Here is a 25,529-nt window from a genome sequence, read left to right as displayed (position 1 = left end):
TTGTAGGACTTATAGTACTTGATTTCAAGACTTCACAGAAATTAAGAAATCCAGGGGTGCTGGGCTCCTCTGTCCTCTGATCCCGTCCGCCGGAGGCCCCTAACCCGTTGTTCTGCCTGCAAGGCCTGTGTCTGTCTTCCCACACGGGGATGGATTTATTATTTCAAAATAGTAACACTACTGTATTGTACACTTAAAAACGGTTAGGATGGTGACTTTGCTGTTATGTATTATTTACCACCACAACAAAAAACCCGCAGAGTTCTTGAATTGTCAGTGACCTTTGCAGGGAAGAGTAAACTCGTGGGTAAAACTCACGCTCTTGAAAGAAAAAGTAACTGGAATCCTAAGTGTGAAATTAACTAGGCAGATATTTCTGCCCCTAATTTCACAATTAAAATAATATTTAAAATCTAGTGCTCTAAGAGTATATAACAAAGATCTGTCATCCCTTCACATCACTCCATATGAAGAATGCTCATCAGAAGGCACTCTGGAGGTGACAGAAACCAAATCAGAGTTAGCTTTATGATGTTAACAAAAACCGTGTTCATTGGGTACCAGGCCTATGGTAAGCATTTCACATTCACTGAGCTCATCTGGCCTGCGCAATGGCCCAGAAAGCCAGGAGCCAACCTTTGAGCTGCGAAGGCAAGTGCCTGCCTCATGCCCAGCACCCGAACCAGGACCTGGCACGTGGCCAGAATAAATGGGGGAATGACACAATGCCTACCATCGTTCCCAGCCCAGCAGAGTGCGGCATGGTGTTCTGGAGACACAGGAAAGACAGAGGGAAGGTAAGAAGCTTTTCCAGCTTTCCCAGGGGTATTTGGAGGCTGAGCTGGGATTTTAATCCTGACACCTGCTCCAAGGACAAACCTTCAATCTGCCCAGTAGGTGGCCTCTCAACCCAGAAGGGAAATCTATTGGCTCTTGAAACCAAATTCAAGAAAAACTGAAGTGCTTTCAGATTTCAGGGCGTGTTTAGGGACTTACCCTTCAAAACCTCCTCTGTCCCCCGTATCTGTACTTCCCCCACTGTTGCTCTCTTCTTAAGGCTGGGATCTTGGTCACCAGTAGCTACTGAGTTCATGGCTCTTATGTAACCCAAGAGTGGAGAAACAGTTGTAAGAGGCAAAATCCCAGCACAAGTGATGTCTGGGGGCCTCAGTCTTGAAGCGTCTGCCCTTGTTTGGCTCAGGTCATGGTCCCAGGGTCCTGAGAACAAGCCCCACATTAGACTCCCTGGTCAGTGGGGAGCCTGCTTCTCCCTCTTCCTGCTTGTGTGGTCTTTCTCTCTCTCTGTCAAATAAATAAATAAAATCTTAAAAAAAAAATCCCAGGGCAGGATTGTCACTTGCCCTGTCCAGCCTGCATGACTTTGGACCCTTTATGTTACTTACTCTTGATGGCTTTCGGTCCCTCATCTGTGTTACAAGAACAATAACAGGGCTTGCTCAGTGAATGACAGGTAGCGCTCAAACACCTTAATAAGGAATGAATTTTCATAATTCTTATTGCATTTTTTTTATTTAAGCAATTTTCATAAAGCTTTGTGGTGGTCTCTCTGTAGAAAACTCCCTGTGAGGTTGTAACCCTTGCCTGCCCCCATCAGTTGTGAGGTTTGATTTATATTATTCTTTGTAGTCTCCAGGAAATTAATGTACAAGTAGTCCAGGGATAGTGGGACTCCTCTGAAGGGACACATTTAGGCTGCTTAGGGTCCCCACATAAATTAGGCCCAACTGAGTTCATAACTTCAAATTACAAAATTTTCACAGAAATAATCTGCCACAAGTGAAAGTTGGTAGGCACCACAGATTAGATTAGGCAAGATTAGACCACCAAAAAGGTCATAGAATAGAACTAAATTGACTAGAAATTTAAAAATAAATACTTTTTAAATAATTAAAGACAAGATGTTTTAAAATGGCATTAAGTAAAAAAAGATAAAAGCCAATATAAAGAAAGAGTGAGCAGATTTGATAATGTACCAAATTGAGCTTCTAGAAATAGAACCTGTGGGCATTGAAACTGAAAACTCTATGAAAAAAAAAAAAACATATGAGGAGGGGTGCCTGGGTGGCTCAGTGGGTTAAAGCCTCTGCCTTTGGCTCAGGTCATGATCTCAGGGTCCTGGGATCGAGCCCTGCATCGGGCTCTCTGCTCGGCGGGGAGCCTGCTTCCTCCTCTCTCTCTCTCTCTCTCTCTGCCTGCCTCTCTGCCTACTTGTGATCTCTGTCTGTCAAATAAATAAATAAATAAATAAAATCTTAAAAAAAAAAAACCCAAACCCAAATCAAAACCACATGAGAATTAACAGCAGATTAAACACAGACAAAGAGAATATTAATGAGGTGGAAGTCAGAATTGGGAAATTACCCAGAACAGAGCACATACAGAGAAAAAAAAAAAAATACGGTGAGGAAAGTAACTGTCAATTTAGAAGTCTACATTGCTAAACTCTCACTCAAGAAAGAGAGCAAAATAAGACATTTCAGAGACTGAAAGAGCTTCTCACTAACAGACGTTCATTAAAAGTGTCTCGAGAATGTGCTTTCCGGAAAAAGAGACTTCAGCCTTGAAGGAAAAGTGACTGAAGTGTAAAGCCGTGCTGGGCAGGAGATGAGCGTGATCAGTCGGGAGGCACCAACGGTGGGGACAAGGACCTGGAGGGGGAGGCGAGAGGTCACAGTGAAGGTATCTAAGTTCTTATTCCACAGAAGGGAGATGGAGAGAGTGATTGACTGTAGAATTTGTCAACGACGCAGGTTGAAAATTAAGTGTATTTACGGAAGTGATGGAGAATGCAAAACTTCCAGGCCAGCGGGAGTGAGGGAAAGGGGAAGAGAGCACACTTGACCCATCCAAGGGAGGACCGAAAGGGAGAAAAAGGAAGCATAGATAAGATAGATGCCTATCTTAAAAAGATAGGCAACACAATTAAGATAGTAAAGATCTATTAAAACCTATCACCAATCAAAATAAACACACCATTAAAGGCTGAAAACTGTAAGATTGATTTTAAAAAAAATCTAGCTACAGAGACTGTATATCAAAAGCATACTTAAGATATAAGGAAAAGGATAGAAAAAGATATATGAGGTCAATACTCACAAAAAAGGGCTATGATAGATTAATTACTGGAAAAAAGAAAATTAAGGCAAAAACATTATTAGGGATAAAGAGCAGTAGTGTATAATAACAAAAGGAATAATTATCAGGAAGGTATAATGATCTTAAACCTCTCAGCTCTTAAAAACCGAGTCTCAAAAATATAAAACCCAAACTGGCAGATTTCGTGGAGAGACTGCTAAAACCAGTATCATAGTAGTGGGATTTTAACCCATTTCTTTTAGTAATTTCTAAATCAAGTAGATGCAAAATTAGAAAAGGCATGGATTATTTAAATAATACAGTTAACAAGCTGGATATAACGGAGATTCTATATCTGCAGCTCTCTAGATCTCCTTGCACCCAACAACTCCTAGGGAACAGATAGGAAATGTTTACAGAAAGAGCCAATGCGGCCACGCTACAAAGAAAGTCTTCACACAATCCCAAAAGATCAGGGCTATGCAGACCACCTCCTCTGACCATATACAATAAAGTCAGAAATCAGTACCTAAAGGTTACTCCTCCCTCCAAAAAAACCTATTATCCATTTGAAAATGTAAAGAAGCATACTTTCAGCAATTCCCGAGCCAAAAAAACTGATATTAGAAAATCAGAAGAACGTGAAATTAAAAATACTACTTATCAATTCTTAAGGGACATTAACTGAAGTGCCACTTGGAAATACATAAACTTAAAAGCTTACTCTCAGAAAAGGGAAAGACTAAAAATTGAATTAAATATCCAACTCGAGAGATCAGAAAAAGAATCATAACACAATAAAAAAATAGAGATAATAGAACAGAATAAAACCAAATAGAAAATACAGATGATTAGCAAAATAAAAAGCTGATTCTTTTTAAAAAATATATATTTATTTATTTGGCAGAGAGAGAGAGAAGGTGCAGAAGCATAAGCAGGGGGAGTGGCAGGCAGAGGCAGAAGGAGAAGCAGGCTCTCTTATGAGCAGGAAGCCTGTTGTGGGGTTTGATCCCAGGCCCCTGGGGTTTTGTTCCGAGCCAAAGGCAGACACTTAACCTACTGAGCCAACCAGGTATCCCTAAAAAGCTGATTCTTTTTTTTTTTTTTTTAAAGATTTTATTTATTTATTTGACAGAGATCACAAGGAGGCAGAGAGACAGGCAGAGAGAGAGGAGGAAGCAGGCTCCCCGCTGAGCAGAGAGCCCGATGCGGGGCTCAATCCCAGGACCCTGAGATCATGACCTGAGCCAAAGGCAGAGGCTCAACCCACTGAGCCACCCAGGCGCCCTAAAAAGCTGATTCTTTAGAAATAATTTGTATTCCCAGAAAAGTAAAACTTAGTGTATCAGACTCAGGATGAAATGGGACCTAAATATATTGACGGACATTAAATAAGTGGAGGGAATCAAACTCAACCCCAAATGACACCAGCCCCAGACAGTTTGACAGTGAGCTTGACATCCGAGGGTTCCTGCCTCACACAAACTGCTCCAGACTTTGGGAGAGGGTCTGAGCTGCAGAGAAGGTTGGGTATGAAGAGCTTGTGGGCTGGAGCTTTGGAGCCCGCACTGTGTCCCGGGCCCTCCTCCTGGGCCACAGACACATGAGGAAACCACAGCAAACGGTAAGTGCATTCGAGTGTGTTAGAACAGGTGCTGTGCAAGAAAGAGAACTAGATCAGAGTGAGGCGGGTGGAGGAGCTTGGGAAGAAAAGTGCAGACAGGAGAGAAGAAGGGCAGTCCGTGGGGGGCTGAGAACCGATGCCCCACCAAGTTGTCATGGAAACCGAGGGGCAGTGGGGGAGCTGGGAGACGCTGCTGAGGGAGGGCAGGGCTGGGATTTGGGGGGGGGGAAGCGGGCCCCAGCAGTGTGAAAGGAGGGAGGGGCAGTGAAAGGAGGTGAAGCCACCACAGAGGCCAGGAGGGTATGGACCACAGATGCTGGAAGGGGGCTTAAGAACGTGACGGCACAGGGAATTAAATCAAGGCCACCAGACCACTGAGGTTTGGGAGGTCAAGGAGGAAGAGGGCACAGGGTGGGGTGGGGTGGGGCAGGCTGTGGTGAGGCAAGGGCCTTTATGTGGCCTGTGGGCCTGGGCCAGCTGCATGGTTGTGGGTTAGGGGCGCATTCGGGGATGTACCAGGCACTGTTCTAGATGCTTTGCCCACATGAATTCCCCAAGGCCCTGTGGGGCCTGTATGCGTCTGAATATGTGTGGTGAGAGAAGGTGGGAAAGAAGCAGGGAGGGTGGGAAACATTTTTCTGGAATCTTGGCCTGGATGGAAGGAGTGGGAAGCAGAGGGCCATGGGTCTGGTGACCCGACAGAGACACAGGTGCGGAGGGGCTGGGCTGGGACAGGGAGGTGGGTAGTGGGAGGCAAAGAGTGGCTCTTCCCGGGAGGCGGAGTTTTGCTGAGTGAGGGGCTGCTCTGGAGTTATGGGGGGCCGGTGAGGGGCCTGGTTCTTTTATTCCCGACAAAATAAAGGGCAAAGACACCCACCATCCTTTGGCTTCATCCTCTGTAAACCCACCATGCTGCGGGGACGTAATGTGGGTTAGGTGCTTCTGGGTTCTGTTATTTTTGCTGTTTGCTGGGGTGGTGGTAAGAGCTGGGGGAATGTGCAGGCTTGGAATTCATTCATTATGTGCCCATCCTATGTGCCAGGCACTTTGTGGAACCAGGACAGAACCGAGCAAGGGCTCTGGTATCTCCTGGGGCAGTGCTGGGCCCACCTAGGCCTGGAGACCAAAGATCTGTTGGTTGCCGATCAGCAAAAAAGGGAGATTTTCCCCTAAAAGATTTTGTGGCTGCACTGCAGGGCAGGCAGTAGGTTGGGGGGCGGCACTGGGAGGCTGCAGGGGCTCCCTTGAAGTCCAAGCCGGGTGGGCAGCTTGGCAGGGCGAGTGCAGAGGTCTGGGCTGCTGGGACTGGTGGTGAGGAAAGGTGCAGCCTCCTCTTGGCCTCCTGCCTTCATCCGCCCGAACCAAGCACTCCAGCAAGCAGGTTCCTGGCCTAGCAGCCAGCCACAGAGGGATGAGAGGCTGGGAGCTGGGAGTAAAGGCAGCTGGGGGTTGTGGTGGGAGGGGTGGGGAAGGCAGGGTAGGCAGGAATTGTGGGTCTGGTGACTTGGTGGGGGATGGGGGCAGGAAGGTAGTGGAGACAGGAGAGGGGCTGGGAAGCAGCAGTTTCCTCTCTCCAGGGCTGGGCCACAGGAAATCCAACCCTCACACTTCCCAAGGTGCTTCCTGCAGATAAAGTGGCCTTCTGACTGGCCCCTTCCTGCTCCCCCCTTTCCCCAGCCCTCCCATCCTGCCTCAGTCCCCAGGGGACCCTCAGCTCCCCCACTCCGGCCAGGCCAGTGGCCTTGGGAAGAGTCTGGACAAGGGGGTGGGAGGTCTGGGCATCCTGGGGCCACACTTCCCGGCAGGGAGGGTCCAACTGGGCTTGAGGAGAAAGCGGGACCAGACCCACAGACAGCGCTGGAGATTCGGCTCTGTGGGGTCAGTGGAGTCCTGGGAGGCAGAGATTTTTTTCCTAAAGGGGTAGTGGATGGAAGAGGAGGGAGCCAGGGCTCCCTCAGGGGCTAGGGCTGGTCCTTGGGAAGAGGGCCTTGCTCTGGGGTGATCAGAGATCGCTCTGTCGGCAGAGGGGTGGGTATTTGGGGGGGGGGCTTTGTGGTGGGCAGGTAGTTGTCAAGGTGGCTCTGTGGGGAGTGGTCTGTTCTTGGAGGGAGTGCCAAGTGCTGTTCCTGAGGGGTTAGGGTGTTTCCAGGTTGTCATGGGGAGGAGTAGGGAGGTTTTTCTCTGTGTAGGGGGTTCATTCAAGTTTATTCCTGGGAGCCTCGGGGGATCCAGGACTGTTCTAGGAGAACGCTGGGGAGGTTGGGGGGCACCCAGGGGCTCTTTTCTAACGGGGACCAGAGGCTGGGTCATGCTTGGTTGTTCTGTGAACATTATCAAGCACGTCCAGTGAAAGGGCGAGCAGCTCCGCTATGGGGTTCAGGGCCTTTCTTTGGGGGCACAGTCAAGGCATGCTGGGGAGTTCTGGGGGAAGTCAGGAGCTGTTTCTCGGGAGCTCAGGGATATTCCGACAGTTAGGGGCTGCTCTTTGCTCTCAGGGGTCTTGGGGGCGCAGGTTTCGCAGCACTGGGGTAGTTCTGCGCGGTTTATCAGGGTTGGGGGGGTGAAAAGCTCCAATGGGGCGGTGGCGCCTGAGCTAGTTTCTTTACTGCGCTCCCCTCCTCTCCGCCCACTCATCACCCCCTCCCGCGTTGCCACGACAACGTAGAAAACTAAAATTCACTTTCCCATGCAGGTGGAGACTAGTAGCGCCCCCTCCCCTAAGCCTGTCCTCATAGGTCGCGCCCCCATCCTGTCGTCGCTAAGGTGACGGGAAGGGGGAGACAGGCGTTGGTCTAGGCAGACCACGGGGCCTGGAGAGTGGGGAGGACGAGGCGGCCGTGGAGTCCAGAGCGAACTCCCCAAACTCGGCTGGGGATGCCGGCAGCCGCGCTGAACACAATTTAGGGTGGTCGTAAGGGTTAAGTCGGAGGGTTAACTGACTCTCGCTGTGGGAGAGCCCCTAGCCCTTCCCTGGCCCCGATGTCTCCTCCGTCTCACACCCAGGACTGGGGCAGGGTTGGTCACCGTCATCTCCCCCGGGCCTTGAGTGGGGTGGGGAGGTCGGTAGAATGGGGGAGAAGCTGCCACCCCCGGAAATTAATTCTCCCGTTTTTCTCTCCCCTTCCCGCCCTCTCTGGTCCCTGTGCCCAACGCGGACCCCGCCCCAGCCTCAGGACCCCCGTCTCGCGGAATCTTCCCCGGTGGTCCGCGGATGCTCGCCCGCAGCCGAAGGGCGGCGCGGCCCTCGCGGCTCAGCCACTCCCCCCACGCCAAGGCCTAGGACTCCCCACACCCCCCGCGCAGCCCCCAGGGCCCCCGCCCTGTGGGGCGGCCCAGGCCCTCCGCACGAACCCTCCCGCCTCACCCCGGGGACCCGAACAGTCCCCCTCGCCCCCGGTCCCCGGCTGGCCCTGAGCCCTCCCGGCCCCCGCCTCCGGCGCGGCCCCCTTGCCACCCCCGCTTCCCTCTCGGCTCAGGCCCCCTCCCCCCGCCGCCCCCGCCCCCGGGGAAGGCAGGCGCCGAGCTGAGCCGGGGCCGATGCAGCTGAGCCGCGCCGCCGCCGCTGCCGCCGCCGCCGCCGCCCCTGCGGAGCCCTCGGCGCAGCTGTCCCCCGCGCCGGCCCCGGCCCCGGCCCCCCCCGGCCCCCTCCCGCGCAGCGCGGCCGACGGGGCTCCGGCGGGGGGGAAGGGGGGGCCGGGGCGCCGCGCGGAGCCCCAGCGCGCTCCGCTCCCGGCCGCGAGCCGCCCGGGCTCCGGCCCGGGCGCCGGCGCTGGGATGGACGGCCCCGGGGCCAGCGCCGTGGTCGTGCGCGTCGGCATCCCGGACCTGCAGCAGACGGTAAGCCCCACCGCCCCGTCCCGGCAGCGCCCCCGCCCTCCTCGCCCAGCCCCCCCACCCCAACCCCGTCCACCAGCTCCCCCCCCACCCTCCCCACCCCCCGCGCGCTCGGAGGCGGGTGCCGGGGACCCCAGGCCCGCGGCTACTCACCCCTCCCCCGCCGCCTCCGCGGAGACCCTCCCCACCGCCGGGGCGGGGGCGGGGCCCGGGGAAGCACCGCCCTCGGGGCGGGTCCTCGCCCGCTGGACGCGGAGACGCCGGGTCCCGGGCTCGGGCTCGGGAGCCCCGGAGTCCTGCCGGGGCTCCCGGGACTTGGTCCCCTGCGCCGGGCCGGGCGGGGCCGGGCCGCGCTCCTGCGGTCCGCACTCATGATCCCGCCCCGCCGCAGAAGTGTCTGCGCCTGGACCCGGCCGCGCCCGTGTGGGCCGCCAAGCAGCGCGTGCTCTGCGCCCTCAACCACAGCCTCCAGGACGCGCTCAACTACGGGCTCTTCCAGCCGCCCTCCCGGGGCCGTGCCGGCAAGTTCCTGGACGAGGAGCGGCTCTTGCAGGAGTACCCGCCCAACCTGGACACGCCCCTGCCCTACCTGGAGGTGAGCGGCGGGCGGGGGCGCGCGACCGGGGGCGGGGGGGCGCGCGGGGCACGACCCTGGAGTTCCGTAACAAGAGCCGTGAAGGGCACGGCCGTGAGGGACGCGGACCGGAGGAGTCGGCCGGGCGCGCGCGCGCGCGCGTGTGTGTGTGCGGGAGGGGGTCTGCGTGAGCCCCGCTCAGCGAACGGTGCATACGGTGTGCGTGCGAGGCGCTGGGTGCAGTGTGTGGAGCGTGTGAGGTGTGAGCGGTACGTGCCGCGAGCCGTGTTTGCAGTCCGCGTCTCGGGTGCTGGGAGCGCAGAGGGCTTCTGCGGAGTGGGGTGTCGGCGCGCAGAGCCGTGTGCGGAGTAAGCCGCGCCTTACCTGTGTCTGCACATCTGTGCCCCTCCCCCGCCCCGGAGTCTCTGAGGGCACACCTCAGTCTCTCTCGTTCGCTCACCCCCATCCACGATGGAAAGGGTGTTGAGTGCGCTGTCAGGAGTGGGGACACAGACTTACTTACAGTTTGGGGTGGTGGTGGCAGGTGCAGTGAGCATTATGGTGGCTGAGCTCAAAGTTGGCTTGGCTGCTCTGGTGGCGGAGGGAAATGGGGTCAGTTCCTCTCAGGGCACGTCTGGGAAGGTAAGCCTGGAATCAGGTCTTAGAAAAGGAGTGGCATTTGCCAGGAACCCTGGGGGTGGGAGTGAGAGAAAGGGTGTTGCAGGTTAGGGGACAGAGGGCACACGACCCATCGGAACTTGGTATTGGCACTGTGTCCGTGGTAGTACGCGTGAGGTTGGTGTGGCTGGCAGGCTGAGGAAACAGGACTTGGTTTTGTGCGTGCATTTGCTCACTCAGCCCAGGTGGGTGCCTTTTCTCTGCCTTTTCTTTACCTGAGCAGTTTCGATACAAGAGGCGAGTTTATGCCCAGAACCTCATTGATGATAAACAGTTTGCAAAGCTTCACACAAAGGTAAGGAGGAAGCCACAGGGGAGGGACTCCAGAGGTTACCTCCTGGCCCCCATGACCAGTGTTCCCCTCACCCCAGGCTTCACTGGATTTTGTGATATCAAAAATGCCATTTAAAAATTCCCAAGAGCTCTTCCTCTGCCCCCAGCACCCTCCACCTTGGCTTGGGGCTGACCGCTGTCCCTCCAGCTTGGCTCAGTCTGTTTTCTCTTGCATCAGGGGCCCAGAGCAGGTGCTGGGGCGGCTGGGGGGCTGGGTGCGGACTCCAGCACCATGGCTGTTGCGTGGGTGGTCTACTGATGGGTTTCAGTGAGATCAGACTCTTGCTCACGCCACTGGGGGGCCCCTGGCTGGGCGTGGTGGTGGACTATGATAGCACTTGGTGTCTTGGTGAGAGCCTGGGTGGAATGGGAGTGAAGAAGCACCTGCTGTTCTGTGTGGGGGACCTGAGGGTGGGGGGAGGACTAGGAGCCTAGCACTTAGGGGTCACCTAGTGCTGGGCACCAATAATTCGGCGCTCACTAATTTTCTCCTGGGAGGGACTATTGTTATCCCGTTTTCCAGATGAAGATACTGAGTCCCAGAGAAATTATGTGACTTGCTTGTGGGTGTGCAGCCAGAGAAATGGGGGCTGAATCCAGATCTGTCTGACGCTGGGGGCCTGTGCTTAGGCACACCTACTGAGTGCCATGGCTCGGTGGGCCTGACCCCAAATGTTCTTTGGGGGCCACCTCACTGCCTTCTCTGAATGCAGGAGAGGCAATGTGGGTGCCACGGCCCCTACCCACAGGCAGCCTCCCTCAGCTGCCAACTCAGGTTCCAGTGACTAGTGGACCTTTGCTTACTGGACACTTCATTGACAGTCTTTGGAGCTTGTCTCTGTCTAGGAGAAGGATCAGAGCATTGGGCCACAGTGACCCCTCTGTGACCATGGAGCCTCCATGCCAGGCTTTTCTGCTGCCCCCAGGGTACATGGGGGTCAGAGGCCATGATTTCGACTGGGCGGAGGCTGTGCCTTCGCTCTCCACTTGCCCCAGTGTGATCCTGTCACTCTGGGTCCCCCCCCCACCACCACCAATGGTTATCTCTTAAAACTGTCGTGAGCAGCTCACAGAACACTGGTGACACTGGTGACTGTTGACCCCCAGTGAGTCCCACTTGCTTTTAGATTGAGTTTCCTTTTTTTTTTTTTTAAGATTTTATTTATTTATGTGACAGAGAGAGACACGGCGAGAGAGGGAACCCAAACCGGGGGAGAGGGAGAGGGAGAAGCAGGCTTTCCACTGAGCAGGGAGCCCGATGAGGGGCTCCGTCCCAGGACCCTGGGATCATGACCAGAGCCGAAGGCAGATGCTTAACTGTTTGAGCCCCCCAGGTGCCCCAGATTGAGATTCAACCCTGCCCCCGCCCCGCATGTGTCTGCCTGCCCCTACTCTGACCAGCCCTCACATCACACCCTCGCCTCTGGGTCTGGCTGAATTCTCTCCCCATCATGAGCACCCTTCTTCCTGCTTGATGGTCCAGACTCACCTTAGGGGGCCACCTCCCGTGGGTGTCCTCTCCTATCTGTGATGCAATCTAAGTGTTTGGAGAAGACCAGGGGCCTCGGCCAAGGCGCCTTGCCGTGCGGCATCTGCAGCGCCAGCCTCGCTGAGTCTCTGCAGAGTGAACTAATGCGCGACTAGGTCAGCGAGTGCAAGGCAGGCAAAGTCAGGTCACAAGAGGGGCGGCCTGCAGGTGAGGAAGGGCCTTGGGGATAAGGGTCTGCCTTGGGGTGGACGCATGGAGAAGAAGGAACAGGACCGCCTCTGAGTGACGGGCTGTGGGCAGTGAGGGGGGCACTCCTGCCTGGGTGCCCTGGGCTCCCGCAGGCTGGGCAGGATGGGGCCCATGTGGCTGAGGCTGGGGGCGGGAGTTTGCCTGGGGGCATGACCAGGGCAACCTGGCCTTGGTGAGGGGCTGGCCCGGCTGAGACCGGCTGTTGCAGTGAGCCTGGGATGGAAGGAAGGGCTTCAGGCAGCCCATGGGCCCAGTGAGCTGAGGTGGGCCATGTGGGAGTCCAGGGCTTAAGGTGATAGGAGGGGGTGACAGGGTCATGCTGCAGGGTGACAGGTTGAGCAGGTGGGGCAGCAGCTCCTGTAGGGTGACAGGTGGCCTGAGGCTTGCTGGTGGAAGTGGGTAACTGTGCTGCTGGGCTGACCAGGATGGCTGGGCATTCCAGGCAAACCTGAAGAAGTTCATGGATTACATCCAGCTGCACAGCACGGACAGGGTGGCCCGCCTACTGGACAAGGGGCTGGACCCCAATTTCCACGATCCTGACTCAGGAGGTGAGAAGCAGAGCAAGAAGGGGCATGGCCTTGGAGTGATTGGGACCTTAACCTTCCTCTGTCTCTTGAACCCAGAGTGTCCTCTGAGCCTCGCGGCCCAGCTGGACAATGCCACGGACCTGCTGAAGGTGTTGAGGAATGGCGGTGCTCACCTGGACTTCCGCACTCGAGACGGCCTCACCGCCGTGCACTGTGCCACGCGCCAGCGGAATGCCGCAGCCTTGACGGTCAGTGTGGGCGGGTCCCTGGCCTGGAGGGACACAGGGCCCGGGGCGGGGAGGAAGCCGGGCCCACCTGAATGCTGAGGCTCCTTGCCCTCAGACCCTGCTGGACCTGGGCGCTTCACCTGACTACAAGGACAGCCGCGGCCTGACGCCCTTGTACCACAGTGCCCTGGGGGGCGGGGACGCCCTCTGCTGTGAGCTACTTCTTCACGACCACGCTCAGCTGGGGACCACAGATGAGAATGGCTGGCAGGAGATCCATCAGGTGGGCAGGGAGTGGGAGGGCACAGGGGGAGTCCTGGCCTCTGTCTAGGGGTCAGGGGGAGGCTCCTGGCTCTGTCAGGCAGTGGGGGCTTGCCCGGCCCTATCGGCAGGACTGGGGGTCCTGGACTGTGTTCAGGGACCTAGCTGCATCTCCCTTACCTCCCAGGCCTGCCGCTTTGGCCACGTGCAGCACCTGGAACACCTCCTGTTCTACGGAGCTGACATGGGGGCTCAGAATGCCTCAGGGAACACAGCCCTGCACATCTGTGCCCTTTATAACCAGGTGTGACTCTGTGTGCACGTGCGTGTATGTGCGCAGCTGCCCCTGTGCAGTGCCTGCTTGCCTGTCTAGTCCTGCTGTTACTTCGTGGGTGCGTGTTCTGTGTCCTGCTGTGAACTGTGGCCTTCCAGGCTGGTGTGTGCACATCCGTTCCCTGAGCACACATGTACATGTGTGTTCCAAACAGCTGGGAGTGAATTGTGCACATCTGGGCTTTCTGGGCCAGTGGGACGCTTGTATGTCATGTATACCTCGTCTGCTCGTCCCCCTGCTATGCATATAGGCACTGGACACGCAGGTGTGGGGGTGTGCACCCTGGGCCCCATCTGTGCCCCATCCTGGCCACGCCCCTCTGGCTGCCCAACTGTGACCCCCATTCCAACCCCCCCAACAGGAGAGCTGTGCTCGAGTCCTGCTTTTCCGTGGAGCTAACAAGGATGTCCGCAATTACAATAGCCAGACAGCCTTCCAGGTACAACAGTGGTTTATAGGAGGGTGAGGCAGAGCCATGGGTGTTTGTCTCTGTGTGACGTGCTCTCTCTGGACCTTGGTTCTTTCCCCGTAAGGCAGTAAGGGAGCTCTCACTGAGGGACTGGCCAGGGTGAGAGAAGAAGGGGGTGGGCCAGTACAGGGCCCGCTCAGGGAGGGGCCTTCACTGTGCATGGTTCCCGTGTCTTCCAGGGAGAGAGGAGGGTCATAGGGCTCTGGGGTCGGGGCAGAACCCGTGTGGGCTTGACCTGCCAGACACAGGTCAGGGTGTAGAGGCCAAACTGGGGCGGGAGGGTCAGTTACAGTCCCTGACTCACTGCAGGTGATATTTCTGGGCCCCTTGTCCAGCTGGGTTTTGTTCTCGGCCCTGGGATGACCAGGCACACGAGTCTCTGTGTGCCCTGGAGTTTGTGGGTGAGGGAATGAAGACCGCATTATGGGAACGTTTCGACCACGGGGGAGCTGGGATTCTGTCTTCAGTGGACGTGAGAACCTTCAGAGGTGTCCTCCGAGACGTGAGGGAAACGGGCAGGTCCTCTACGGCAGTCTAGCCAGGGCACAGACGTGGCAGTGGGAGAGCCCAGTGGGTTTGGGTGAGTCTGGAAGGGCCTGTTGGATGACCAGAGGCAGAGACAAGGGACGGGAAGAAGGAGGGTGACAGGTACGAGGCAGCGGTGGGCTATGGCTGAGACAGGAGTGACGGTGTGTGTGGTGCGGCTGTTAAGAGAGTCAGTAGGGTGACCCATAGGCCTGGACTGTCTTGGCTTTAGCTCTGGAAGTCTCATGTCCGAGAATCCTCTTGGTCCTGGACAGAATGGGGTGGTAGGTTGGACAGGGGCCAGTGTCTGAGCCTGGGGCCCCCAACCAAGGAAGACTCCCGCACAGGAGCCCAGGCGGGACACACAGGGGTTGGGGGGGCAGGTTTGGCGCCCCTGAGTCCCCTTTCTCACCCTCCCTCCTCAGGTAGCCATCATCGCAGGGAACTTTGAGCTCGCAGAGGTCATCAAGACCCATAAAGACTCGGATGTTGGTGAGTGCTGCCCAGGTCCCTGTTTGATGTGGATTTGTGGGAGTTGTCAGGGCCCCAACAGGTACAGGGGTCAGTGGGGGATGGTACAAGGGCGCCCCCATGCCCTAAGTCTCTTCCTTGCAGCTGTGCTTTGGTCAGAGGTCCATTAATAGCCCCTGAAGGTCTGGGGAACCTGCCGAGAGCAGGGCCTGTGTGAGTGGACGAAGGGTGTGAGAAAGGGTGGAGAGCATGCTTCGGTTGGGGCTCTGGGTTGGGGCCATTGTTGAGTTTAGGGATTGACTTAGATTGAGAGTAGGGTTGAAGTTAGGGTCTAGGTTCATTTCCTGTTAGGTCACGTGAAAGGTCAGCAGGGAACATGGGGCAGTAGATCTCAGCCATAGACCCTCAGTGTGTCACTCAAGAGCTGGTTTAGGTGACCCAGAGCAGGCTTCAGTCGGACGGGATCCCGTAAGAAAACAAAGCACAGTGGTCAGGATGCAAGTGGAAAAGGGAAGAGCTATCTTCAGGGCCCTGAGCTCTGAATGAGTACACGGGGGGAGCCCAGGATGTGTCTGACTCATGGTCCCTGAAGGAAAACCAGGAGATGCCACTCGGTCTTGACTCTAGGGCAGGGCAGGAGGATGGGCACGCCATCATACGGGAGCCTCAAGGAGGTCCCCCCCAACTCTCACGTCAGTGGTGGGTGCCAGGCTGCTCTGGGACCTGTTCTTGGAATCCTGCCTTCTGTCTCCCGTGTGCAGTGGGTGGGGTCGTGGGAGAGGGTAGGTCTCTCCTCTTGGAAAGGTGACCCCTGCAGCTAACTGCCGCAGAGGGGCTCCCTTCTTAGCCCCCTCTGTCCCGTGTGGACCAGGTTGTTCTGCCCATGGTCCTCTCTGGAACACAGACTCCCAGGCTCCCCTTCCTGCCATGGTTGCCGTGTCCCCATTAAAAAGACAAAACAAAGCAAAACAAGCTTAAGTGATAGTAGACAGCAAAGGGCCAGGGCTGGTCTTGGTTCTGTTGTGAGGTTATGGCAGGGCTAGGTTGACTTTTGAGGTGGGGTGGAGGTTAAGGTCAAGTTTCTGTTTAAGGGCTCTTCTGCTGTAGTGTCTCCCCTGAACAGACCCCCTCCAGTGAGGCTTGGTTCTGCATCTCTCATGTCCCAGGACGGCCAGGGGACACGATCATGGGTCCACGGGTCGAGTCTCTATGGTTGGGGTGGGGCAGTCCCTCCCCGGCGGCGGCAGTTCTGCAAGTATCCGCAGGTCCCTGTTGAGTAAACGACTGAGCTAATGACATGGCACAGAATTTGGGTCCAGGTTCTGGTTGGGAGAGAACGAGGATAAGGTTTGAGGCTTGAGTTGGGGACGAGAGACAGAGTGAGGCCTCAGTTAGGGTCTGGTTGTCAGCCTGGGAGAACCCTGGTTTGTACACATGTAGGGTCCTCTCATCTTGTGGTTGTTTGACCATGGGAAAGCTGCTTAGGACCTCTTTGCTTCAGTTTCTCTTAAGTAAAATGTGTTTTTCTATGGTTATTTGTATGCCATTCCGTCCCCTGACCTCATGTGGGATTTGAGTCTATGCATCTGGACTCCTTGGTCCAACTGATTAGAGGGAGGAGAGTGTCTGGTCCTGGCCCAGAAGACAAAGGCTCTAGCTGCCCCTCATTTTCCTGACCATGGGCAGAGATACTAGGGCTTCTAGGGTCCCCATTATTATGACTCACTGGCTGGCTGGCCTGGCGTGTGCTCGCCAGGCCAGAGTTGGTGTGTCGCTGCTGAGCAGGCGTCCAGAGCAGGCGTCCAGTGCAGGTAGCCCCTATTGGCATTGGCTTTGCCTCTTGTGTTCCCCAGCCTGCTCAGGGGTCATGCATACACTCAGATGACGTAGCCAGATGATGACATAGCCAGCTGTCCCTGAGCTATGGGTAATATACTCATGGGTGTTTACTAGGAGCTTTGTTATTTTAGTTTACTCTCTCAACAGCCCTGCAAGGAGGGATTGTTATTTGTCTATTTTTATAAAGGGGGTTTAGGGCAGAGGCTGTCTTTGAACCTGTCCTTGTCATCCCTACTCCCTCTGCACACCTTCACTCTAGGGATACTCCCTCAGTGATAGTCACAAGTCGCTATGTCTCACCCTAGCTTGGGGCCCCGGGATGGGCGTGCACACTGAAGGGCTGGAGGGAGGCTCTCCCCATCTGTCCCCCTTCCTCTTCCTCAGGAAGGGAAGCCCTGGCGAAGGGTCTGACGGGCTGGGGTTACTCTTCAAGGGACAGGACACCACGAAACCTACTGGCAGCCCTCTCTAGATTGATGGGCCCGAAGCAGAGACCTGGTCTGGGGGCTGCTACCTGTGCTCTTCACCTCTGTCGCCTTGGGCCGGATTAGGGCCCACGTTCTCCGCTTCCGTCTCCCACACACACTTCCATGTTCTCACCAACTTGCTGTCCCATTGTGCCGGAGGGACGTTCTTCTGACGCTGGACCTAGGGATCTTGTTCAGTGTAAATTCTGACTCAGTGGCTGTGGGTGGGGCTGGAGAGTCTGCATTTCCGAAGAGTTTCAGCTCTGAGGCGAGGCTGACGTTCCATGGGCCGCACTTTGTTAACAGGAGTCTAGAATAGGGCTTGGCAAATGAGGCCTCACAGGCCAAATTCAACCCACAGTCTGCATTTTTTTTTTAATTGAGGCTTTAAAATTGAGGATTTATGTTTCATATACTCAAATCCACATAACATAAAATTAATTAGTTTAACTTGAATAATTCAGTGGTATTTAATACATTCACAGTGTCGTACAACCACATTTATTGAATTTCAAAAATTTTCATCACCTGGAAAAAGGAAACCCTGCATATGTGAAGTAATTATTCCACATTCCCCTCCCCCTTAACCTCCCTTACCCCTTAACGCATTTTCTGTCTCTATAGATTTACCTCCTCTAGACACACAGGAGTAGAGCCCTACAAGATGGGACTCTTGGGGTTTGGCTCCTTTCACTCAGCTTGTTTTCAAGCTTCTCCGTATTGGAGGTTTTATCGCTGCTTCCTTCTTTCTTTACGGCTGAATAATAGTCCTTCGTTTGTAACATTTCGTTTATCCACACGTTCTTCAACAGTTGGGTTGTTTCTACCTTTTGGCTATTATGAATATTGCTGCTATGAACATGTGTGAAATGTATTTGTTTGGGTACCTGTTTTCAGTTGTTTTGGGTATAAACTTAGGAGGGGTATTGCTGGGTCATAGGATAATTCTATAGGTAACTTTTTGAGAAACTGCCACATTTTTTTTTTAAGATTTTATTTATTTATTTGACAGACAGAGACCACAAGTAGGCAGAGAAGCAGGCAGAGAGAGAGGGGGAAGCAGCCTCCCTGCTGAGCAGAGAGCCCGATGCGGGGCTCGATCCCAGGACCCTGAGATCATGACCTGAGCCGAAGGCAGAGGCTTAACCCTCTGAGCCACCCAGGTGCCCTGCCAAATTGTTTTTCACCAGTTAAATTCCTACCAGCAATGTATGAGAATTTCAAAGTCTTCGAATCTTTGCAAACACTTGTAATCATCGGCATTATTATTATTATTATTATTTTATTACGGCCATTCTAGTCAGTGTGACGTAGTACCTCATTGCGGTTTTGATTTTCATCTCCCTACTGGCGAATGATGTTAAGCATCTTTTCACGTGTTTATTGGCTATTTGTAGATTTTCTTTGGAGAAATGTCAAGTCCTTTGCTTATTTTTTAGTTGCTCCTGGAGTGAGTTAGGAGATGTTCTTTCCTCTTCTAGTTTTTGGAAGAATTTGAGAAGGATGGGTGCTAGTTCTTCTTTAAGTGTTTGGTGGAACTCACCAGGGAGGCTGTCTGGCGCTGCACTTGCAGTTGTCGGGAGATTTGTGATCACTGAGCCGTGTCTTCGCTTGTTGCAGTCTGCTTAGAGTTTCTATTTCTTCTTTAGTCAGTTTTGATAATCTGTATTTTTCTAGAAATTTGTTTGTCTCCTCTAACTTATCTAATTTGTTGGCACACAGTTGTTTGTAGTATTCTCTTTTAATCCTTTTTAATTCTATAAGATTGGCAGCAATGCCACAATTTCATTTCTGATTTTAGTTGTTTGTGTCCCTTTTCTCTTTTTTCTCTGAGTCAGTCTAGCTGCAGGTTTGTCAGTTTGGTGAATATTTTCAAAGAAACAACTTCTGTTTTCATTGATTCTCTCTATATTCAGTTCTCTATTTTATTTATCTCTGTCTATCCTTATTTCCTTCCTTCTGGTAGCTTTGGGTTTGGTTTGCTTCTCTTTTTATAGTTCCTTAAGAGGTGCACTTAGCTTATTGATTTGAGACTTATACTTTTTTGATATACATGTTTACAGCTATGGATCTCCTTTTTGGCAATGCTTTTGCTTCATCCCATAAGTTTTGGCGTGTTTTTGTTTTTATTTTCTCAGTGTTTTCTAACTTCTCTGTGATGTGTTTTGACACACTGGTTGTTTAAGAGTGTGTTGTTTAATTGTCATGTATTTGTGATTTTTTTTTTTTTTTAGTTTTGTTGTTATTGTTCTTGAATTCTAGCTTCTTCCCTTTGTAATAGGAGAAGATATTTTATGTGATTTCAGTCATTTAAAATTTATTGAGTCTTGTTTTGTGGCCTAACATGTAGTCTGTCCTGGAAAATGTTGTGTGTGCACTTGAGAATAATAGATATTCTTCTCTTGTTTTCTGTAGTGATCTATATGCATATCTATTAGTCTAATTTGTTCAAGTCTCCTATGTCCTTATTGATTGTCCCTCTAGATGTTCTACCCATTATTGGAAGTGGGGTGTTGAAGTCTTAAATATTACTATGGAACTGTCTATTTCTCCGAATGTGTTAATGTTTATTTTATATATTTTGATGCTCTGTTGTTTGGTGCATATATGTTAATAATTGTTAATGTATTTGATGAATTGACACCTTTATCAATATACAATGTCCTCTGTCTCTTGTAACACTTTTTATCTTTAAGTCTGTTTTGTCTGATATAAATATAGCTACTTAGCTCTCCTGGTTACTATTGACATGAAATATCTTCCTTTATTCTTTTATTTCAAACCTACTTGTGTCTTTGGATCCAAAGCAATTCTTTTGTAAATAGCATATAGTTGGGTCATGTTTTTTAAATTACCATCTGCTTTTTAAATAAAGTTTTACTGGCACTCAGCCACACCCATTTGCTTGCACATTGCCTGTGGCTGCTTTCGTGCTGTAGTGGCAGTGTTGAGTCCTTAGGACAGAGGCTCTATGGCTTGCAAAGTCTGAAATAGTTGCTATCTGATCCTTTACAGAAGTTTGCCAAACGCTGGTCTAGAACGTCTTTTACGGTTTCCCTCGTTATCATTAACTCTCGATGGTCCAGTGCGGCAGTAGCCTGGTTAGATTTGTCATGTGTGGCCTGTTCTGCCTCTGCTAAAGTCTGTGACATGGGCAGTTCCAAGAGCAGATCGGAGCATGCCTAGGACCTTACTTGGCTGACCGGAGGAGCAGGCTTCTACCCCTGAAACTAGAGTTAGGGGCAGTTTGGGATGTGACCCCTCCATGGGAGCTTCAGTCATAGGCTGGCCAACTGTCCTGGTTGCCCAGGACTGAGGCAGTTCCTGGGATGTAGAATTTTAGTTTTCAAATCTGGAAAGCAAACCAGGGTAAGTTGGTCCCCCTATCTGGCTGCCCAGAGTCTCATCTGTACCCCCCACTCCCATCCCAGTACCATTCAGGGAAACCCCCAGTTATGCAAAGCGACGGCGGCTGGCTGGCCCCAGTGGCCTGGCCTCCCCTCGGCCCCTGCAGCGCTCAGCCAGTGACATCAACCTGAAGGGTGAGGTGCAACCAGCAGCTTCGCCAGGACCCTCGCTGCGGAGCCTCCCCCACCAGCTGCTGCTCCAGCGGCTGCAAGAGGAGAAAGACCGAGATCGGGATGGTGACCAAGAGAATGACATCGGTGGCCCCACAGCAGGCAGGGGAAGCCAGAGCAAGATCAGGTAGGAGGGGTCTGGGAGGCCCTGGCAGGGTCTGGGTGGACGGGGTGTTTGGACCCAAGCAGGAGGAGCCAGCGTGGAGAGGCAGGGAGAGACCTAGTGGTGCCTGGCACTCCTGCAGTGATGGGCTGAGGCTTGGGGTGGATGACTCCCAGGCCCCCCATACAGGCCTCCCTGGATAGGAGAGGGAAGAGAGTGAGGCCCTGTGGGCTGGAGCAGGCTCCCCTGTGCTAATCTGGCTGGAACGGGGTTTGTCCTGGGGGGAACTCAGGGAAGATGTGGAAGGAGAGAGCTTGGCCAGCTCTGGGCTTCCCGGGGTTCCTGCAGTGCTAGAGGAGGCTGAAGGCTGGGATAGGCAGGGCTGGGTGCTGTGTGGTAAGGGTTAGGGACTGAAGCTTCATCTCTATGAGGGCTTGAAACCTATAGGTGACCCCTAGCCCTGTCTCCAAGAGGGAGTCTTCGTCTTCCCCCCGACGTCCCCAGCCCTGTAGAACCGCAAGACTCTCTGCTTCTACTCTTCACCCCTTCCTGTTAGTGCTGGGACCCTGAGAACCAGGGACACGGGAGGGACTTGCCATCCCCAGAACTTAGAGGAAGAAGCCTGGGCTAAAGCCCCACTGGCCTCGGTGGGCTGGACAGTGGGGAGTAGGCGGGTGGGCACTGGCTCTGCAGACAGGTGGTCGGGGTCCAGTGCAGACAGACCTGGTGTCTTCTGACCGTGGCCTTGGATGGGTCGGCTAACCACTCTGTGCCTGGGTCTCATCAGCAAGGGAGGAGTAATTCCACAGAGCTGTTTCCTTCGGGAAACCTTCCAGAACCTGGGCAGGTGAGGGGTCCCTACGGGGATCCCCTGGCCCACCGCACAGTACAGCTGCTGCTGGCTAGGGCATCTCTCCTCCTGGCACTTGGAGGGCAGGAGCTGTCTTCCTGCCGCTTTCCCAGAGCCAGTCACACAGAGGTGCTCAGGAGACATTGTTGGATGAGTTACATGAACAGCATTTTGTTTTCACGACGACGACAGCTGGGCGAGCAGCATACGTGTGTCGTTTCCCTTCACTTTGGCCATGCATGAGGCCGTGCTTTCTTAGCACTGTTCTACAGGTGAGGGTCCTCATGTTCATATGGGGTAAGTGACTTGTCTAAAGTCACGGAGCTAGGAAGTGGCCTAAGTGGGCCCCAGGCAGACCTGGTTCCCCAGTTTCCTAAGCCCGAGTGTTCAGCAGAGGGCTTGGGTGCAGCAGGAACTTAGGAAGGCAATTTCTCCCTTTGCCTTTGTCCCTGGTTGTGCAGCTGTAATCTGTGATGTCTCCTCTCTCTCCGCGTCTCTGCCCAGACTCCACCGTGGTCTGTCCTGCCCCAAATCACCTCAGTTCTCCCCTGAAGCTTTTGCATGTCCCATGGATTTCTTAAGGGTAGGACAGCCCAGTGGCTAAAAGAACAAGCTTTGGGATGTTTCAGTTTTGCAGAAACAGAAACCTGTAGATGCCCTTGATGTATTTGTTGTATGTTCATTCATCCTCTTGGCAAATGTAGAACTAAGGCCTGCTCTGTGTGGGACGGCAGGGTTATTACTGTTTTTCTACAAACATTTAGTGGGTGCCTAGCGTGCCAGATGTGGGGGGAGCTAATAGCAGGGGGTCCTAAAGGTCTCAGCTGGGGCCCAGGACTAAGAAGCAGTTAGATGGGCAGTGATTCAGGTAAGGGGAGCTCCCGGTGAGTGGCCAGGAGGGGACTGAGGAGGTTCGGTGCCCCGTGGAGGGAGAAGACGTCAGGGAAGGAGATCCCCTTTGGTTAAAGGAGAGAGGGTGGCATTTGAGCTGGGGGGTGGCGGTGGGGGTTGGGCAGTGTTGGAGGGAGGCCGAGTCTCCCCCCCCCACAGCGCCCCCTGTTGGCAGAGCCTGGCACGGAGCCGAAGGTCCCCGCAGAGTGTGGCGGAGTGGCCCCCGGCATCACAGAGCAGGGCAGAGCAAAATGGGGTTGTAGCTGAGAGGCAGGGAGTTAAGTGGACGGATGAGCAGGATTAGAGTAGTTGGCGTGTTGGGGACAGCATCACGATAGCCGGGAGGAGGCAAAGGAAGATGCCCAACCTTGTGCCTGGAGTGGGGCTAGTTCTCACCTCCCAGAGAGCCCGGCTGTTGCCTGAGGATGTGGACCTGGACTGCCCAGGTCCTGGGGAGCCAGGGAAGGCTTCCGAGCAGCGCGAAGGTGGAGGACTTCGCGCCTCAGCCCCGGTGCCCAGGTCCAGGGAGCCGGCCAGGGAAGGTGGTCAGCACGGAGTGGTCAGCAGGGGCATCAGGGACAGGTGTCGAGGAGGAGAAGACCCGGGTCTGGAGGAGGACTTGGGCGCCCAGCCCGTGGCAGCGGCCAGGTGGCGAGAAGGCCGAGGCCTGAGCAGGGACGTGGGGGCGGACCGCTGGGGAGCCCCTCCCGGCCGCGGAGCCGCCCCCCCCCTTCCCCGCCGCCGCCGCCGCCGCCGCCGCCGCCGCCGCCGCCGCCGGGCTCTGCCGACCGCGTTCCGCGCGCCCCGCAGTCCGACCTGCCTCCGCCCTCCGTGCGCTGCGGCGCCCCTCGCCCGTGGCCTCTCCCGCCGGGGGCCGCGGCGAGGTGGCCGCGGGCGGACAGGGAGGGGGGCCGGCCGCCGCCGCCGCCCGCAGAGGGAGGAGCCCGGCCGCCGAGGAGGCGGGGCGCGAGGAGCGGCCGCGGCATGGAGCGAGCCCGGCGCGCCCGGGAGCGCAGCCCCGCGGCCCCGGAGCCCTGAGCGGGCGCGGCTTGTGCGCTGGCGGGAGCGGGCCGGGCGCGGCGGCGCGGCCCATGGAGCGGCCCCGGGCCGGGCCCCCGGCGGGCGGGCGGGCGGCGGCGGCGGCGGGCGGCGGGCGGCGGGCGCTGCGGCGGCGGCTGCGGTGAGGCCGGCGGCGGGGCCGGGCCGCGCGCCATGGAGGCCCCGGGCGCCGGCTTCGCGTGCCCGCTGCCCCCCGGCATCGCGTCCGTCACCTACGTGTTCGTCTACAGCCCGAGCGGGCCCGGCGGCCCCGGCGGCCCCGGCCCCGCGCCCGGCCCCGGCCCGGCGCCCCCCGCGCCCCCCGCGCCGCCGCCCCGGGGCCCGAAGCGGAAACTTTACAGCGCCGTCCCCGGCCGCAAGTTCATCGCCGTGAAGGCGCACAGCCCGCAGGGCGAGGGCGAGATCCCGCTGCACCGCGGCGAGGCCGTGAAGGGTGAGGGGGGCGCGGGGGGCGGGGTCGCGGGGCGCGCGGGCGGGGGCACCCCTCCCGGGAACGCGATTGGGGTCCTCCGCGGTCGTGGAAGGGCCGATGCCATTTTCGGGGTCCCTGTCGTTGGGGGCATCTCTGGAACTCGGAGCCGCTGTGGTCATTATGGGATGCATCTGCCACCGGGGGATCCCTTGTGTCACCGTGAAGGGCTCTGTGTCAGGGAGGGGTGTCTGTCTTTCCGGGGGTCCTGTCATGTGGGTCCCTCTCGGTCCTCTACCACTGTGGGTTCCCTGTTGTCACCATAGAGGTTCTTCTCGTCATGGGGGTGTTTTTGTGTCAGGATGGAGGTTGGTGTCATTGGGGTTCTGTGGATTCGAAGGACCCTATCCCATCAGGGACCTTCCTCCAATTATGGGATTCCCGTGTCACTTCTGGGAGTTATTCATTGGAAATCCTTGTGATATGTGGGGACCCTGTCCCAATGTGGGGGATATCTGTGACAATTATGTGAGTGCCTCTGTATTGTGAAGGTTTCTGTCACTGACGCTTTCTGTGTTCTGGGGAGTTCCTGTGCCATGACAAGCTCGTCTCATTATGGGGCCTCTGTCATTTTTGGGGTCCTGTCCTCATGGGTGCCCTGCGTCCATGGGATCCCGAGAAGGAGACAGCTGTGAGGTCAACCCTCCTTTGGGCCATTGTGTGGCCTAACCTCTTGGCCACAGCGCAATGACCCTGAGCTTTTGGCAGTGACCCCTGGGGTGGGCAACAGAGCAAGGATGGGGTTGGTTCAAGAGGTGGGAGGAGAGGGGTCGACCGGGAGGACAGGAGCAGGCTTGTGGCCCCTGCCTCTGCCTGATGTCCCCCCTCGAGTGTGTCCATCTGTGTGTCTCTCTGTCCTCCACATGCCTCTCCAGTGCTGTGTCCATCTGTCCGTTTCTGTCTGCCGTGTGCATCCCAGAATCTTCCCAGGGAAAAAGCCAGGAAGATGAAGGAAGGGAAGGGATGAGAAGGAGTGAAGGAGAGGGGTGGTGGGCAGACCCTGAGCCTGCGGTGGTGGGTGGGGCGATCCCCGGGTGTCCTGTGGTTCCCTGACAGCTGTCTGGCTTCTGTCCCTCCAGTGCTCAGCATTGGGGAGGGCGGTTTCTGGGAGGGGACCGTGAAAGGCCGCACGGGCTGGTTCCCGGCCGACTGCGTGGAGGAGGTCCAGATGAGACAGTATGACACGCGGCACGGTGAGTGACCCCACGCCCCTGAGCAGCTCTGAGGGGCACTGCCCTCTGCTCCCCTTTGGTCTTGCTCGGAGCTAAATACGTGGATATTCACAGAGGAAAGCCTAGAGTAAACTCAAAGACACGTTCAAAGTGGACACAAACTCACGTACATGACAGACACAGCGTGCACACCGCCTGCGTACTTGTGGGTGCACGTGGGTGTTTCACAGCCGTAGAGACACATGGGACCCGCTCACGGGACACACAGTATCATGGTGCCTCTCTCTGTGACCCCACACGTGACTCCCAGTGACCATAATCCACAGCACCCCCCCCCCCCAGCATAGTCCTCACAGAAATCCTGGGTGTTTGGAGTGCGAGATGCCTGTGCGGCTGGCAGACAAGTA

At 55.4% G+C, this 25,529-nt stretch overlaps 1 protein-coding gene across 1 annotated transcript in view; it reads left to right on the top strand.

The window, feature by feature from the left end:
* Nucleotides 1–8,257: 8,257 nt before the first annotated feature.
* Nucleotides 8,258–25,529, top strand: part of SHANK3 (SH3 and multiple ankyrin repeat domains 3) — a gene marked incomplete at its 5' end in the record, with an annotated part of 50,215 nt that continues 32,943 nt past the window's right edge. Inside the window, 12 exons of the mRNA XM_080811839.1 lie at nucleotides 8,258–8,557; nucleotides 8,946–9,149; nucleotides 10,030–10,101; nucleotides 12,320–12,428; nucleotides 12,504–12,655; nucleotides 12,750–12,917; nucleotides 13,083–13,199; nucleotides 13,591–13,668; nucleotides 14,649–14,715; nucleotides 20,432–20,705; nucleotides 23,712–23,914; nucleotides 25,030–25,143. Of these exons, the coding sequence (XP_080667965.1) occupies nucleotides 8,258–8,557; nucleotides 8,946–9,149; nucleotides 10,030–10,101; nucleotides 12,320–12,428; nucleotides 12,504–12,655; nucleotides 12,750–12,917; nucleotides 13,083–13,199; nucleotides 13,591–13,668; nucleotides 14,649–14,715; nucleotides 20,432–20,705; nucleotides 23,712–23,914; nucleotides 25,030–25,143 (1,858 nt within the window). The remainder of the gene's footprint in view (nucleotides 8,558–8,945; nucleotides 9,150–10,029; nucleotides 10,102–12,319; nucleotides 12,429–12,503; nucleotides 12,656–12,749; nucleotides 12,918–13,082; nucleotides 13,200–13,590; nucleotides 13,669–14,648; nucleotides 14,716–20,431; nucleotides 20,706–23,711; nucleotides 23,915–25,029; nucleotides 25,144–25,529) is intronic.

The sequence above is a fragment of the Martes martes genome (genome assembly GCF_963455335.1).
Source record: "Martes martes genome assembly, chromosome: 8".
Classification (NCBI taxonomy): Eukaryota; Metazoa; Chordata; class Mammalia; order Carnivora; family Mustelidae; genus Martes; species Martes martes.
The sequence above is the reverse complement of the archived record's forward strand: the minus strand, read 5'-3'. Positions and strand labels throughout refer to the sequence as shown.